This window comes from Branchiostoma floridae, chromosome 12 (assembly GCF_000003815.2).
Source record: "Branchiostoma floridae strain S238N-H82 chromosome 12, Bfl_VNyyK, whole genome shotgun sequence".
NCBI classification, from domain to species: domain Eukaryota; kingdom Metazoa; phylum Chordata; class Leptocardii; order Amphioxiformes; family Branchiostomatidae; genus Branchiostoma; species Branchiostoma floridae.
In genome coordinates, this window is record NC_049990.1 from 21,550,568 (window position 1) to 21,568,538 (window position 17,971).

A 17,971-nucleotide genomic window follows, 5' to 3' on the forward strand; every position below is an offset into this window, starting at 1 on the left:
TAGGAGTCTTTGTCGAAAGGCACTGTTCACAATATCAAGAATAAAGTCTCAGACGTTCCGAGTAGAGCTATGGGACAAATAACAAGGAAAACTGAGAGTTGCGCCGTGGGTGCCGCTTGACACTTCCCGACCCAGGTGTATACTGTACACGTTGCTGAAGACGACTCGACATTAACGTTGCATTGAGTGAGCCCATCTTACTCTTCAAGCAGAGGTTAGGCGCCGGCCAAAACTCCTAAAGCAAAAAGACATGCAAAAGCCGGAACCCAACCTCTACTTGAAGTAGTAGACCTAACTCTATGCCCCGGCTATAACGTTAAGTAGTATCACTCTCCAAGCAGAAGTTGGGCTCCAACAGTTTTTTTTTACGTATTTTGCGCGTTTTTGTCGGTCTTTCGATTTTGCCAAGGGTTCCCTGCTGTCGTTTGCCTGGTCCAACCTCTGCTTTATAGAGAGTAAGAGGCTACTGTAAATGCAGAAATGTTCGCGGTGGATTAATGTTCGCGGTTTTCGCGGTGACCACCGCGAACTTAAAACCACCGCGAACATTTTTCTATTATGGTATTGGACTACCGTGTTACCGCGAATTTAAATCCACCGCGAAAAGTCCCTTTTCCCGCTGCCGCGAAATTAAATCCCCGCGAACTTAAATGCATTTACAGTATTCCATACTCTATAAGCAGGTTAGGCTCCGGCTTTTTAAAACGTTTTTTAGGCGTTTATATCGGGTTTTCTATTTTGTACCGTTTTCGCGGCCGCGAGACATAAAGGCAACGGTACAAAATAGAAAGACCAATAAAATCGCATTCAAAACGCCTAGAACACGTCAAGAAACAGCCGGAGCCTAACCTCTGCTTGGAGACTAGTATACCCTCCATCTGGAAACTATTACCATATCTGGGCATAACCCGTGCCGGTTGCGGTGTGTTCGGTCGAGCAGAAAATCACTGGTCACGCCCAATAGGGCACAACAAACACTTCTGTTACTAAAATAAGTCCCGGGAGACTTTGTAAAATAAACATCAACATTTTCAAGGTAAAACCAGTAGCAAGAGTTGAATTTGAAGACAAAATGTTACATAGAAATGTGATAAATGATATCCGCTATCATTTTAGTGTTTTCTGGATTAAATTTTAGAAATAAATGATTTGGTTATTACCATTCTTACTGAAAGGGTTTAATACCTGTGCTGATAAGAAAATAATGGCCGGAAAAATCCTGCTATTTTAGAACTGCAAGAATTTTGCAAAGGAAAGACTCTACTCTGTTAGGAATAGGTATTCAGTGATCCCAAAATATCTCGCTAAACATCACACTTTTTGACGCCCGGTGTACATTACCCGCCTATAGATATGTTCGTCCGTACTCTGTAAGAACGTCTATCTGATTGGCTGATATCTGACGCGCAAAATTCAAAGGGCAGATATCCCGCCGCCTCACGTGTGGGGAATAGAAAGTCGGGCGCCTTTGTTCTGCAAACAATAGCTGTCTTCTCTCTTTAAGGGGCCCTTGTTGGGATCTCGAAGGCCAAGTATATGATAACTCTTTAGTATTGTACAGGGAGATCTTTCTTCTCAAGCGTTCTGATAAGTTCCGGAACGTCTTGTAGATAAGATTTAATATTGATGATAGGATATATTTCTTCCGGTAAGATCGCAGTGGGCGGTCTCTTTGATGTGTAGCGGACGGATCCACCAGGTGTGTAGGCGTGACGCGGCTCAGGACAATAACAGTGTCTCGTGCCGTGCGATCTCTATTCACGGCAAAGCTCCAAGGTGACTGCTCATCGCAATAGCAACCCACTCCCGAGTTAAGTCCCACCCGGCTGAGCTGGTCCTATTAGCCACACCCATACCCCGGCTACTATAACATTCTCCGCCTCCGCCCAACCCATGCACTGTAGTTGTACTTCACAGGGCGCGTTCGCTCGCACAGTCACACGGTGAAAACGTAAGTGCAAGTTCACGGGGAGCGGTAAAGGATCCCCAAACCGTCATGAGCGACGACGAGGACTCGCGAAGGGTGGCGGCGTACCGGCCCAAGCGGAGCACGGACTCGCGCTGGGTCGAAATCCAGAAGAACACTTTCACCAACTGGGTGAACGAGTCCCTGAGGCCGCGGGGGGAGTCCGTGCAGGAGCTGGGGGAAGACCTTCGCGATGGCACCCGGCTCGCCACCCTGCTGGAAGCACTGTCCGACCGCAAGATCCCCAGGATCAACCGCAACCCTATCAACAACCTACAGAAGATGGACAACGTCTCAAGGAGCTTGGACCTCATGAAGAAAGAAGGCATCAAAACCGTCAATATCGGTAAGTTTGGGCACAAAATACTTCAAGCCTGCTGCCGTCTCAAGATGACAGTTTAAGGTCAAATCTTAAGGTAAAAAGTTCGTTGTTTGACATGACTTAGGACATCCCCTTGACTCGCAGGCCCCACATTTTGGACAGGGCAAATCTAAAACATGTAAAATGCCTTCACCTCGGGTGTTACATCTTACATGCCTGACCGGGCGCCTATTGTTGCCCTGCCAGCAGGATCATTGTTGTACCCTCAGGGTTCCGCTCCTACCAACGTTCATGCGCAATTTTCTACCACCCAAAATTATTCCTAAAGACAGTCTTTGAAGTCCTAACACGCAGACATGCCAGCGTGTCGTCCGGCATGTTTTCGTCCACGCCACAAAATTTGTGTCAGAGACGTGGCCAAAGTCGAAACAAGACAACATTGTTGTTCAATAATCGATTTTGAACTGTTTTTCTGTGCGCCCGTGACTGCCTTATGTTGTAGGCTATATTCTAGAGGCGTACGGTACTTGGATTGTGCCAAAACCAATGATGAAATGCTTCTGTATGTACGTGTGGTAGCGATCCTGCTATTACTTGACAGGGTGCGAAATTTTCATTTCACACCATGTCTGTGGGGAATGCAGTGTTAAACTCAGATCAGAGTGAATCCGGCCCAACACAAGTGTTTTCATTATTATGACAAGAATAAGAATATGACAGCAAATCTGATCAAGATATTTTGAAATTTTAGAATATTGTACCATTATAACTGCAAAAATTATAGATGTTCCAGTGATTCATTGAAAAAATGTAAGTCTACAAACAATATATTAAAGTTCATTGAACCCAACAGTGTAATTTTAAAGTTGTTCTCTATGACCTCTGATTGACCTTGTGATAAAATAAATTTCATCTAATGCCTGCAAGTTGACCACAGTTTCATAGCCTTTTTGAACAGTGTGAAAGTCCAACAAGATATAATTTTCCCATTCACAACAATGTTTTGATATTGATATCAAGTATAATGGAATAATTCAGCCCCTCCCAAAGTGAATAATTTAGTGGGTCCTGGGAGGGGTCTTCTAGAGAATTTCATCAAATATTCTAAGTTATGATTACTATAATATATTTCACCTTGATGTGTATTTTGAAGAATTAAAAGGGCTTAAGAGCACCTTTTCCATGATGCAAAATGATATGTCTTCTTCATACTCTGTAGAATCGGTAGAAGGGATAATGAAATTTCAAACTTTATTTCTACACCACTGTGGATTTTAAATATTCAAGTAACGTTATTGCTATTTTGATATCTAGGCAAAGGAGAATTACACAATTCAGACATTTTATAGATTTCAAACTAAGGATAAATACATACAATGTGTTAGAATGCAGGCAATCCTGATGTTTTCCAATGATTCAAAATAATCTGTTTGGAGGTATAACACTGTGACATCATATAACGTTAACAGACTAGATATCCCAGGAGATAGTACTGTGACTCACTCTATAAGGGATCCTCCCATCTTTCCTCTGCCATTGTGTTAGGTACATAGGTGGGAGGGACAGTACATTAGCATTGTACAAGGATAAAAGGGGACTGTTCATCAACCTCTGTGACTCAATTATACCACCCATCAAATTAGTTCTTTTTATTGGTGGTCAACAGTGCATGGAATGGTACTAATAGAAAATTGACTGTAATGATGTGTTGATACTTACCACGCCCATTTATGAAACCAAGCATATCAATATGAAACACTGTAGCATACATATTTTGAGAGCACTTTTAACATTTGCTAGTAAGATGCCATTAAGATACTCTAGAATTATTTAAGTTATGACATGTGTTGTTTTACCTCAATCTACCTGTAATACCCTTTTTCAAACTTAACTAGATTTAGGTGGTACAAAAACCAAGAATAAAAAAAGAAAAATTGGTTGAGTAGAAATAAAACGTCAGCACTATATCATATGTAACACTAGTTCACCTTTATCCGAGGGGTAACCTATATCTGTTGATAACGGGGTATTTATGGATATCAAGTTGCTAAATGTTGGTCTCAAATGGTAATATTTTCTATACATAAAAACGTATTAAATATTGCAGTTTGAAACCACCGTCCGTCGACTTGATATCCATAGATACGAATATTGGTTACCCCGCGGATAAAAGTGAACTAGCGTTATAAAGCTCATATAGACCTGTGATTGTTGAATGATGCCAACAGAATGCATGCATATTTTAGACTGCAGGTTTCTTTGCTGTGCATATCTTAGGAAGCCATGTCCCACAGGGACACCACCCTTTGTTATTCCAATGACTCCTACAATACAGATCAGAGGGAGCAGCCAGCCATATTGTTCCGCAGCTGAATAGAAACTGTTGCCGAGACAACCAGATTCTAGATCTGGTTTAAGCTGCCTGCATGTTTTGGTGTTCAAATCATGCTGGTGGTGTTTTGATGCAGACGTTGACTTTTTTGTCACTGGAGACCAAATTTAGGACTGACTCTATATATTAAGCAACATTTGAAAAAATTAAATAAGTACATGATGTACTTAAAAGGCCATTTTCCAGCTAAAGAAGCTGTTTGAATATGTTTTTGTTTGTTTATCAAATAGTGTGTTGTTACTTTGTTTTTAATATCATGGGGTTTTGTCATGGCTTCATGTCACCTAAACTATTATTAATATTCACAAGAAAGTTTAGAAAGAGAAAATTTTGCTACTGTCTCACTGTTGTGAGCTCATCGTTCCAACTGACCTCTGTTGAGAACATACACATACAGTAATATAAGTTTAAAGCAGTTCCAACATAATCATTATCAAACAAGCAGTATGTGTTCAATGATAATATTTCATTGGCAAAATCAGAAGCAGAAATAGACAATGATATTGTAGACAATGTGGTTTCTTAGATATAACAGGGGGTGTCCTAAGACAGTACCTGCCTTAAGATGGCACAGATTTTTTGCTGATGTTGTTATGTATAAATACACCATGTTTGTTGGTGTCATGGAGTGCCATGAGTTTGAGCACATGAAAAAAATTGCCATGTTAGGGCAGCTCCCATTAATCACTTGAGTTGAAAATTGGTCAAGCGATCAAGTATTGCAATTGAGATTGAGCTTTTAGCTTAAAGATATCTTCGATGGAAAGTTATCATTAAAAGTCTTTTTTTGCCATTAGCCTTGGAAAAACACAGTCTTACACATACAATTGTACATGTTAACAGGACTGTAAGAACAACAACAGCTCCAAGCCATTGACCCCAGCTGGTTTTGTCTAATAGGATGTAGGAAAGGTCAGAGACTAGCCCCAGGGTCCAGTCATTTACTGGTGGGAACAGATACTAAAACGTGTCCCTTGGTCCTTCTGACCCCCATTTCTTTGTTGGAAGTTACTCAGTGAAAGTTGAATCCACTGCATTCTATCAGGTGTGATTTAAAGCTACATCATGATTTAGTCTTGCCCCAACTTAAGAGCTGGCACTATTGACCAGGATCTTTTAAGCTAAGATGTCCTTAAGGTGTCTGTTAAAGTTTAATGCATTTTAGACTTGCTGTACGTGTTATTGGGGCATTTCTCAATTCCTATTATGAATGGAAACATTTTCCTAAGTAAAAAAACGTTTCAGTCTTAGGGTTGCATTTGGAAGCAAACTACAAATTTAACATAATATTACATCAAAGGCTATGGCTTATATATTTCATTCTTGTATATAATCATCTGTTGATCATAATGATATATGTTTTAGGTTTTAGCTAGAGAAGGCAAAGACGTGATACTTAATAAATGTGCAATAGTAAGTAATTCTATTTCTTGAAAATATTCTGTAGTATTAACTCCTCAGATGAAACCGGAAAGCCTTCATCCCTTTGCCACACAATTATCGTGGGGATTTCATAAAAAATTCATCAAAAGAAAACAGTCCAGTCAGGCACATTTCCTGCCCCTTCTGGGGGTGACCTTTGCATGTTTTTCACCAGGACAAAGAGACTCTGTCTGACAAAGGCACGAATTAAGCTTTAATAGTTTGAAAACTAAATTGTTATGACAGATGCACAGCTTATACTTTGCAGGTACATGTTTGCATTTTCATCAACATATTATTTGTAGCTTCTGTTTGATATGGAGGGTGAAAAATGAATTGGTCAAAAATAGAGTCTGACTTCAATTCCTTGCAAATCCCAGGAAGGTATTAGATTCATGATCAAACAGAATTTTCATAGAGTGTTTCTTTATGGTATCCACTGTGGGGCAAAATATTATTGATTTTTCATTACAAGATTTGGATGTACAAAAAGAAATAGAAAGATTACTTTTTACAAATGTAAACTCTATGTTTTGGAAATGTAGCTTAAATCTAGAGTTGTAGGCCCAGTGCTGCATATAGATTTATGCATATATAGCCAGTGTTTAATTGTATCGTTTAGCAACATACTTTATCAAAGAAGTGTCTTTAATCAATGGTTACATGCTTAAGATTTAATACTGTAACAAATCATGGTGTCTGACCAATGTGCCTCAGTCACACTCTGCACCTCAGCCATCCCCCATCCCCACATCAGCTGTGGTTATCATTTATTGATAAGAAAGACAAGTGGGACCCTTAATAGTAAAGGTCATACATGAAATACAAGATGGACTGTTTTTAAATGACTGTGGAAGACAAATCAACTGGGAAATTGTAATGTAGCATTTCATATATGACAGCACCTCTTAGCCCATGAATATAGATATGTTCTATGTATACTACATTATGCTGTTTTACCTGGACTGTCATCTGGACAGCAATGCTCACTGTAATCAAAATGAAATTAGGATATAGAAACATTCACGATGGTCATTCTTACAGTTGACTGTAGAGACAACAACAAAAAACTTAAAAGTAAAATATAGTAATCTCAAAATCTACAGCTTGAAATGGTTTAATTGCAACAATTTGTTTGATCTAATCTTTGTAATTAATTTTGTGACTTGATATATCTTAATGTATCATAATGGAAACCTCCCTGGAAACCTACTGTGACAAAAATTGCCCTCTTAAAGTTTTTATTTGGATTGTCCACGACACAAACATGTCATTTAATGTATTGAGCAAAACTGAGATAATACTGTTATTGGTATGTGTGTATATAACTGTTGAGAGTCTACAGTTATCGAAATAGATGTTATTACTAAATCTTACAATCAAAACAAGTCAATATTCGGGTCAATTAAGGACAATTCGTTCTTGAACATTTTACTATTTTATAGCCATACAGCAGGGACCATGGTGTGCGGTAACTGTCATGTGTGCAGTATTTATGATGCATTAAGAGACTTCTCCAATGGAACCACTTGTTACAACATTCCTACACAATAGCTTGCAGATAATAAGTCTGACCTCTGTGAAAATTCAAGCGTCCGAAACTGCCCGGACGGCGTCTACAAGCGTCCAATGGCGTCCGAGCGCGTTTCAGACGTTCTGGACGCGTTCATTGCCGTCCGAAACGGCCGCGGACACATCGTGAGCGTCCGTGCCGTTCTGTCAGTTTTTATGGTGAACGCCCGAACGGCTGAAAGACCTTCTATTGCCGTCGGAGACGGCCACTGGTGGGGCTATAAAATACTTAGTCACCCGACGCCGGCAGACGGCTGCGTCTTTTCTTATGATCCCCACGGGAAACATGACGTTTTAACTTCTGCACATGCGCCAATTTCAGCGGGTGAATTCGAATTTCAGACCGTTGAACACTCCGGCGGTTGCAGGACTTATGTTCAGAAGGTGACTATTTCTGTGGATTTCATGTCCGTTTGTTAAATTTTGCGCACTTTTGGACCAAGGACTTCACGTCTAGACGTAGCAGCTGATGTTTGTACGACAGTGTGCTGAGGTTGGGTTTACGGCGATGACTGTATCCGTTATTTATACTAAAAAGAATGTACAAAAATTATTTGTCGTGCGCCGACAAGGGGGAAAAATTATACTACTTACTCGAAGCAGCAAACCTTGGACAGCAGAAATCACAGATGTGACAGACGTCAAAAGAAGCAGCGGTTCTTCCGTTAGCTGATTGTCGATACTTTGCAGGCGCCGGTAAGTGAATACTTCGCATTTTATTCTAATTTTTTGTACGATCATCTGTTGCAAAGTTTACCGACGACTTGTTGTTACGGGTGCCCTCCCCACATACGCGAAGAAATGATAAAATGTAGGATCTTGTTTTGATGCCACAAAATAAAAAGAATTATGGACACGTTGTAGAATACTTGTAAAAAATATCTGTTGTTTCTATTAAGAATGATAATGCTGTTAAAATGTAGATTTAGACAACAGATAATGAGATAGCACCTACCGATTTTGCCGGTGCCAATCAAAATCTCAGTCGGCTCTTCCAACTACTTGGGGTTAGGAACTTATGAAACGGAAGACTTTATTTCGCTACCTCGAAATAAAAAAAATGACTTATGATCTTTGTAGAAAATTTAACGTTATTTCACATTTATATATCCAGTCTTTAGCAAATACTGGTGCAATTAAAATTTACGATAGAAAATTTCAAACGTCCTGTATTTACCCTTGATGTTATGTGGGCTCGTCCATTCTGATGTAACGTGTCGGCACGGCGGCACAAAAAGCCGCGGACACGATTGAAGGCCGGATTGAATTTCGTACATGTAGCAAAGTTGATTAAACGCCGCGGAGTACGTGTAAACAATTTACGAAGAAATTTGTTCAAGTTGTGTTTGATTTTAGCTAAACCTGACGGCCCGGTGGTGGGTGGTCTTCTACAATTCACTGCCTGGCTGAATATTTGTTTGTTTGGTATGTGGCAACGCTTGTCCCAACAGGCCATAAAATTTATAGCCGTGACCGGACGGCGTCAGAAACGGCGTCCGGGCAGCCGTCTACGCACGTTCCAAATTAAATGCACCGGCCCGTTATGAGTTTCTACCGTACTGCCTGACTAACTAAAACTGTGTCTTGAACGTGGGCTACGCGGACGATGTCGGAATGTCCAGAACTCTTTCACTACCCCAAGCCATCGAGGATAAAACGCTTGAGGAAGAAACATCTCATCTCGACTCGTGGGCTGACACCAACAACATGTTGCTAAACGGGAAGAAAAGCCAACTGCTACAAATCTGTGTCTGCAGATCTGTTCCCAGCCCGCCAAGGTTAACCCTTGGGGGTGTGTGCGTTCCGTGGGTCGGGTCCGCAAAAGGTCTGGGCTTCATCTTGGACAAAAACCTCACCCTGCAAGAGCAAGTAACCTCAATGGTTACTAAAGCCTCTCGTAGACTGCACTTCTTGAGACTACTTGCAAAGCAAGGGACCAGTGTCGCCGACCTAGTGACTATCTACGTGTCCCTCGTGCGCCCAGTCCTTGAATATGGTCACGTCCTCCTTGTAGGCTGTAGCAAGGAACAGGAACGTGCAATGCAGAGAGTTCAACAGCGAGCTCTACGGATTATCAGCCGAGCGGGCAGGCGCGATGTACCCGACCTGCCCACCCTCCAGTCGCGACGCGAGGATGCAGCTGTCAAACTATTCAGACAAATGTTGGATGCTGAGCATCCCCTACATGACCTGGTCCCAGCTTACAGATCAACTGCTACGGGACGATCACTAAGAAACAAAAACACTATCTCCATCCCCCCAGCTAGAACCAAAAGACTCCAGAACTCCTTCCTGCACAAAGCCATCAAGTTGTACAATAAGACTATAGACACTTAGCTTGTAATGATGGTGGTAATGATGGTACTCAATTGTTAGAGTTGTATACTTTTTTGCGTAATTTTATATCGTTCTTATGTATATATGCGGACGGAGCAGGCCATATGCCTGTTGTACATTCCAACGCCATTCAGGCTACCACAATGTGTATGTCTGTTATGTTGTGAATCAATAAAGGAAATGAAATGATGAAGAAAAAATATTTTGCTAGGAGTTTGGCCCAGATATTAACCTTTAATAATATAGCGATGACAGCCTCTTGGCCTTTCATTCCATTTTCTGTCGAATTTTACGATCTGTACCCCCCGTGGGAAGGCGTGGTGGAGGCTACCGCCCGTACCAGCGGCCTGGATTACGCCGTTTATGCCCGTCGCAACCGGCGTCCGATCCGTCCCAGCAGCCTGGATTACGTCATTTACGTCCGTCGCAATCGGCGTCTGGTCCGTCCGCAGAGACGTCTGTTCCCAGCGGGGGGCGTCCGACCGGACGCGTCTAAAGTGCCAATCTAGACGCGTCCAAGCGTTTGTTATGCCGTTCGGACCGTCTTGGACGTTTCGTCGGGCGTTCAAAAGCCCGTCCCATGCCGTCCGCCGCCGTAACCGTCCAAAGCGTCCCAATAATTTAAGACGCCTTGGACGGTTGTCGCAAACGGCGTTTCGCCGTCTGAGACGCTTGAATTTTCACAGAGGGAGTCATTGTCCATGGGGAGTGCCCAGCATGCAACAGTGCCTGCCATGAAGGCATAATCTTAAGACTTATAAATATACTATTAAAGGTTCTCTCTTTCTCACTTTTCCTGTGGCTTATGTGTGAGCGTTAGTCCTACCTCGCCCCCTTGTGTGTTTGGGTTCAGTGGAATGAAATTGACATTTAGTAAACATCAGTTAACCAACAGACTCACTGGCACAGGGCACCACATCAAAACAAATGACTTCAGTCTCTGAAGCTTGCATATCAAGTGCTAATTTCATCTTGATAATTCAAACAAAAATCTTAATAATTTTAGCTGGCAATTTTCTCATAACCAAGTATAAACAACCACATTCTTTTCTGGTCACTTTTACACTATCAATGATATAGTACTTGGACATTCAAAGCTTCTTTTACATTTTAAGACTCTGATGGAATAAAAGTATCATATTTTAGATTTCAATTCAAGTGTAATTTATTGTTCCTAGCAACATATCTAAGAGTAAATAAGACTGTACAGCCACCAGAGTCAGAAGCGATGATATAACAAAATTTACTGTTACTGACAAACAAATGGCCTAACGCAGGTGTAAATAAAAACCAGACACTGGCGTCAGAATGGCAAACAGTAAAATAAACTCTGTATGGAATGTCTTCAAACTTGAAATAAAATGGGTATCCATAAAATGGTCCAATTTGCACTAAACTGAGTTCACATGGCTCTGAGATATGGAACCACACCAGGTTTAACATCCCTGCAGACCCTGGGAAGAACTCTTCTCGGGACAATCAAGACAGTCAATGGGCCGTGCCGCTGTCTGCCTGACAGTCAATTATCCTTTGTCCGCTCGCACCGGGACGTTCTCACGGTGTGCGGAGATTTGTGGTCTCTGTGCCTGCAGGCTATTGGATAGATAAATCTTCTCAGGAATGCCACGTTCCCTTCTTGATTTTTATCACATACTGTCATACTGTTAAAGCTTTGTATGATCAAAGATTTGAAATATTACATACTGAAGCAGTTTTGATTTTTGTATCATTACATTGTCTTAAATCTTTGATAAACAAACTCAATATCAAATTGCACTGGTCCAGGAGTGGAATAAGTTGTGTTAAGCCATAGTTCTCTAAGCCTTTGCAACCTTGAGCATATCCGTTGTCCTAGACATGTTAGTCCTTAACTGCTGAACAAAGCTATCTCATAAAATGAATGGATGTGTAATATTATACACAATTAGTATTACCATTTTAAGTAGTAATCTGGCAACCAGGCATGGAAACACAACGCACTAAAACTTGAGGTTACAGAGGATGACTCTACGCCCCAGGAATCATGTACTAGTACAACAACATTGTTGCTAGTCATCTTCCTGTAGATTTTATGTTTTGATAAGCTGTGGTACGTTTGATAAGTTTCCTTGAATGTTATGACAAGAAAAGCCATGATATTTTGTCTCTTTAGACTACATGCTGGATTTATGATCAATTCATACAATGTTGTCAAGACTCCAATTCTGTCCATGAAATACAAAATGACATTTTTTATTTTACGATCATGATACAAGCCCCTGTACCAGTAAAGATAATACCGGTACCACTGGTAGCAAATATACAATGTGGTTGGCATTTAATGATCATGATATACACAGTGATAACAAATAAAGACATGCTCTAAAATGCAGTTTCAATATATGATGCAGGTAATGATTTAGGCAAGATAACCATGTGGGTGATATCATTTTGATTTTAATTGTACAGATACAAGACATTCTTATTCTACAAAATACAGTTAATGAATTACTAAATTAACCATGGCTCTATATGTATGCAACGTAGTACATTTCAAGTGAATCTGTATGAATCATTTGTTGAAAGTTTATCTTCTTGGCTCAGTATCTGATTTTTTATGTGAAATTCCTGGTGAGACTGTAGAATTTTATCTTTGACCACAAAAAAAGTTATTATTGAGTGTCATTTATGTGCTGCCATTGTATTGAAGGATAAAGAACAGGTTTTACACACTGAGCAACAAGTTATAACATTATTTTTTGACAAAAATTTGTTGAATTTGGGAAACTTAATCACAGAGAAATTGCTGTCTTGCTACATCATAGAAGATACATATCTGACATTTCAAAGTGAATCGTTTCATAATTTACCAATTGTTGTACAATCATAACATGAGTTCATTATGTAGTTCAGTGATTATTGCCAAAGGTATTGGCCTATTGCCCGGAGGCCTCACAAAGTGTGGGAAAGTTAGTTGACTATAGGTGTGTACACTTATTGATAAGTGAAACAAGTGGTTAACTGTCCCAGGGGTTTCAGGTTCATGAAAACCAGTCAGTAGGTCACAGTAGATCGGAATTTAGTACACTGTACATGTACATGATATTAAATGATAAATGATATTATGATACTGCCATCCCCGTTGCTAAAGACAACCAGCTAAAATCAATTTTGATTTGCCCCGAAACTTTTAGAATCCAGATACAGCATGTGACCTTTCACTCACTGACACTCACTATCAGTTAATTGTCAGTTGTTCCCCATCAGGCAAGGTTTAGACATACTTGCATGTAGATGTGGACCTCAGACATCTCATGCACTAGCCTCAACGAGTTCAAAGCAGGGTTTCATGGCTGGATGCCTTACACCAACTCTAGGAAACTTTTAACAGCATTATTGATATGAGGACCTAATCTTGTTTTTTTGTAGGAAACGAAGATGTTCTGGAGGGGAATGAGAAGCTGATGCTGGGGCTGATCTGGACCCTGATCCAGCACTACCAGATCAGCCGAGGCAGTGGGCAGAGGGGGGCCAAGTACTCCCCCAAGAAACACATGCTGCTGTGGCTGCAGACGGTTCTCCCAGAATGCCGCATCACAAACCTCTCCACAGACTGGAATGATGGGATAGCTCTAAGGTGAGAAAACAAGTGTCACTTTAAGTGTAACAAGTCTACTTCATGTTGGTAGAGAGACACTGTGACAGCTGTTCTACATGTACACCTATAAATGATATCTAAAGCCTCAGTCTTATTTCAAACTTAAAGATTATACCAGTAACTGGTTACACAATTTATCATAATTTTCAGACTACACATCCAATCTCTATCACAGTTGAGGGCAGAAAGCTGTTGATCAATTGAATAAAACATGGTTCAGAGATTGAAACGTGTCTTTTTCCATTTCCCCCCAGTGCCCTTGTTGACTACTGCTGCCCAGGCCTGGTTCCTCACTGGAGGAGTCTGAACCGCCAGGATGCCTTACAGAACTGTCGTAACGCCATGGACATAGCTGAGAGGGAGTTCAACATTCCTCAGGTAGAACACTCATTTTATCAGAAGGAAAGAATCAAACAGGAAGAACTGAGAAGATGGGAATACAGTACAACAATAATGGAATACAATTCATTATTTTCACTAATGTCTAGCTACTCAGTATATAAGCTGCAAAATTACAGTTGTATTGGTTATCATGATTCAGCTCTTGTAGTACCCGGTAGGTATATCAATGAATGTTGGAAAGGTACACCCAGGAATATGATACATCATGTAAAAATAAGAAAATGATAATAATCAAAACAACTGGATTAGGTAGACTCTCTCAGCTACAGATTCATGCATGCCTGTCATCAGTGACCTTGAATGTCCCACCTGACAGGTGGTTTCTGTTGGTATTCAATGCTGACAGCTGTTTCTGTGTCCCAGGAACCAGTTGATTACCAATTTCCATTCCCACACACTTCTACATTTAGTCTGGAAATTCAGTCTCTTGGGCCCCACATTTCTGATATATGACAATGGTTAAAGAAAATGGAGGTCAGACATATGAGATTTTTTTTAACCAATGCAAAAACAGACCTGAAAAAAATCAGTGCACCGGATTTTGGACCGATCAGGAAATTTATACCGTCAACGTCAGGCATTCACGGGTTTGGGTGCTTACCGGTCCACAAGGAACAAGAGCAAAGTATAGGAAAGTTGATGGTAATTTTTACCAAGTTTCTATTAATCTACAGTCAAACATGGCACATGGTCTAAAATAAGAGGGCAGTTGGTGTTGTTTACATGAAGATGTTACGAACCAGTCACTCCTAACCTTTGCACATCTAACTCTGTTTCTGCCATAACCCCAGGTTGTGAGCCCAGAGGACTTCTCAGACCCATCCTTAGATGAGCTGTCTGGTATGACATACCTGTCCTACTATGTAAAGGAGGATGGACCAGGCTATGATGCTGCTCTTCAGGCCCTCAACAGCCTGGTACCTGAGGCTAAGGTCAACAACTTTCAGGTGAGGAACAGAATGTTACTGTAACATCGTTATTCAATCTGCAATGGCTGAGTAGGTAGTGTTTGCCTTGCATTCAGTAGGTCTTGAGTTTGATCCCCGGCCAAGTCATACCAAAGACTTTAGAAATGGCACCTGCTGCTTTCTCTGCTTAGCACTCAGCACTGGAGAGGAAGAGTATGGGAGTGAAACACACATCACTACCAGCGGACTAGCCTCCGCTGTAGTGGCTTGCACAATTGTGCGGCCCACGGGCTACAGAAATGGAGATGGGCACCAGCATAAAAGCATCTGTTACAGATGTACGGGCAACTTTTAACTTTTACTTCATCTTTAACTATAAGGACTGCATCGTGTAAAACTCTCATGAAAAGTTAATCAGAAACATGACATATTTCCACCCTTTCTATAACCAGACCATATTGCCTTTTGTTCCTTATCCGTACAATTTTATCATGTCTGTAGATTTTCTTGTACCCCTTTCCCATGCAAAATTCCTCGTAAGATGCATCTTCATTTGATCTTAAACTTTTGTGGCCCGTTCATGGTGTATAAACTTCTCAATATATCTAACGAGGTAAGATATCTTGGATTGGAGGCCATAAAAACAGCTTTATGCTTAACTGCATATCGTATTTTTATGTCCTAAAACAAGACGTTTATGGTAACATACTGAGCACATTGATCCTTGGGCTAAAAGGGGTTTTATTTGCGGTTGGAAAATCCAATCAATTGGATGAGTCTGACGGTGCCTCCAATTAATGCATCAGCTATCTCCTTGGTGCTGAAAGGTACTCCGGTGGAAAGACAAAATATAATGATGGAAAGTGTTATTTTGCATAAGTGGAGAGATGGTTGAAGGTTTCATTGTGATTGTAAGGGTTAACTAGACCTAAGTTTTACAAAAAAAATGTTTAAAAAAAATAATATAATTGACCAGTTGTTTGATAGTCACATTGCAGGAAAATTAGACATGAAAAAATGTATTTCTTTGGTTTGGTCTTTAAAAACATTAACTTCATTGATTCAGCTTGATTTTTCATTGATGTTGCTGAAGAGATGGGCATATTAGTTTGGCTATCTGCCTGGATTCAGGTAATGCAGGTATTTTGTAAATGTAGCCTTTGTATATGGTGTGAAAGAGCTTGTTACTGCTCTGTTTCCCAACTTAGTGAGCCATCAAATTGTCGGATCACAGCTGTTTGCATGACGTCAAAGGGGTACAGGCGTAGTTTCTCACCTCTACATTACATGAGGCCTTGGCAAGTCAAGTATTTGTTTCTGATGTACACTGTATTGGAATACATGTATGTCAGGACTGCAGAGATGATGTCACTGAATGATAGGCTTCTTACCATTAATCTGGCTCAAAGATTTCATTGCCATGCAACTTCTATGTATTGAACCCCCCTCCCCCTAGAAAACCTTGAAGTTATAGTGTGCTACATGTACTTTCCAAATATCCACCAAATCAATGCTATCCTTGCACATGGATAGCATCATGAGAAGAAATGACAAGCAAAGACATGAATTTACAAGCAAAGACATGAAAAAATGGTAGTAAAATTATGTCTTTCAGTGAAGTAAGGAGTGGGTAAAATAATCTTTTAGATAAATCTATCTATTTTGCAAAATCATTCCCAAAGGCTAATTGCATGAACAGTAGAATACATAACGCTAAAAATCAACTGAAGGTGCATCTATTTACTGGATTTGACTGAGTCTTCTTAATAACAGCTACTAGATGCAGACTCATGAACATAATATGTTCAAACTTCTAAAAACAGAATGTGATAGCACATTTTGTTGCAATTGAACATATCAAAGCAATTGAAATCCAACATGAAAGCACCCAAATTGATACTCAGGGGGGTTGACAACCAACTACTGTACTTGGTTGTGTTGAAATCGGCTGTCTCAGTTTCAAACCCAGATGTTCCTTGTAATTGTCAGCGTACAACCGTGACATTACGTTGAAGCCCCACATACGTACATGTTAAGCACTGATGGAAATAATGCCAAATTCCTCTGGGACACATTAACATTTAGGGCTAATCACCGAGCTGCTGAGATATATCAAATTAATTGGGGAATAATGTACATTATGTGCCTTGCAGATGAATGACACTCTTGACCTTCGTTTACTTGAAGGTCGTTACTTGTAGTTAGTACAGCTTAGCACACATTTTTCACACCATGGCAGTTATGGTTTAAACGTGTCTGTGCAGTAAATAGGCTAACTTAATGTAACATTTGCAATTCTTTGGGTAATTTTCTTATTTTTTAAAGGAGATTTTTCTTCTGACAGAAGATGACAGACTACATTAGCAATACATTTCTATTTCTGTATTTTTTCTATAGAAAGTAAAATAAAAATCATTGATAGTGTTAGATGTACATTAAGGACTTTTGAAATTGAAAATCTTCATTCTTTCAAAAAAATATTTCTTCAGATTGTCTGCCAGTTATGGTCCTAACATCATGTTGTTCTGCAGCCTTTTAGAATTTTCAGAAGGGATTGCATGGAAACATCATCTAATGTTGAAAGATTTTCTTGTAACAGTCATAATTTTCCATAGTAAAATATGCATTCAGCTTCATTATCTTCTGGAAATATCCTAAACACAATTAGAATCATTTGGTATTAGGCTCTTGAACTACTAGACTAAGTATTATTCTGTGCCAATTGAATAGGATGTCAGTTACAAAATTGGACTGTTCACAGTTTGATGCACTCAGGTATCTAGTCAAGTAAGATTCAAGCAACATTGCATGGCATACATTATTCATTGACAAATTTGAAGTTGGCATTTCAAATGGTTGGTTGGGTGTCAATATATTTGGCTTGGGCTCCTCAAATGGGAATTTAGCAGTAGTCACTGGAAAGTAAGACAACTCCTACAATTTGAAGGAAACAAGTGACATTTATGCCCCAAGACTTTCACCAAAATATTGGATAATGCAAATAAAAACATTG

At 40.1% G+C, this 17,971-nt stretch overlaps 1 protein-coding gene across 1 annotated transcript in view; it reads left to right on the forward strand.

Annotated features, from left to right (window-relative positions):
* Window positions 1–1,698: 1,698 nt before the first annotated feature.
* LOC118427565 (filamin-C-like) overlaps window positions 1,699–17,971 on the forward strand; it is a gene marked incomplete in the record, with an annotated part of 99,051 nt that continues 82,778 nt past the window's right edge. Inside the window, 4 exon segments of the mRNA XM_035837403.1 lie at window positions 1,699–2,312; window positions 13,420–13,627; window positions 13,903–14,026; window positions 14,842–14,997. Of these exon segments, the coding sequence (XP_035693296.1) occupies window positions 1,997–2,312; window positions 13,420–13,627; window positions 13,903–14,026; window positions 14,842–14,997 (804 nt within the window).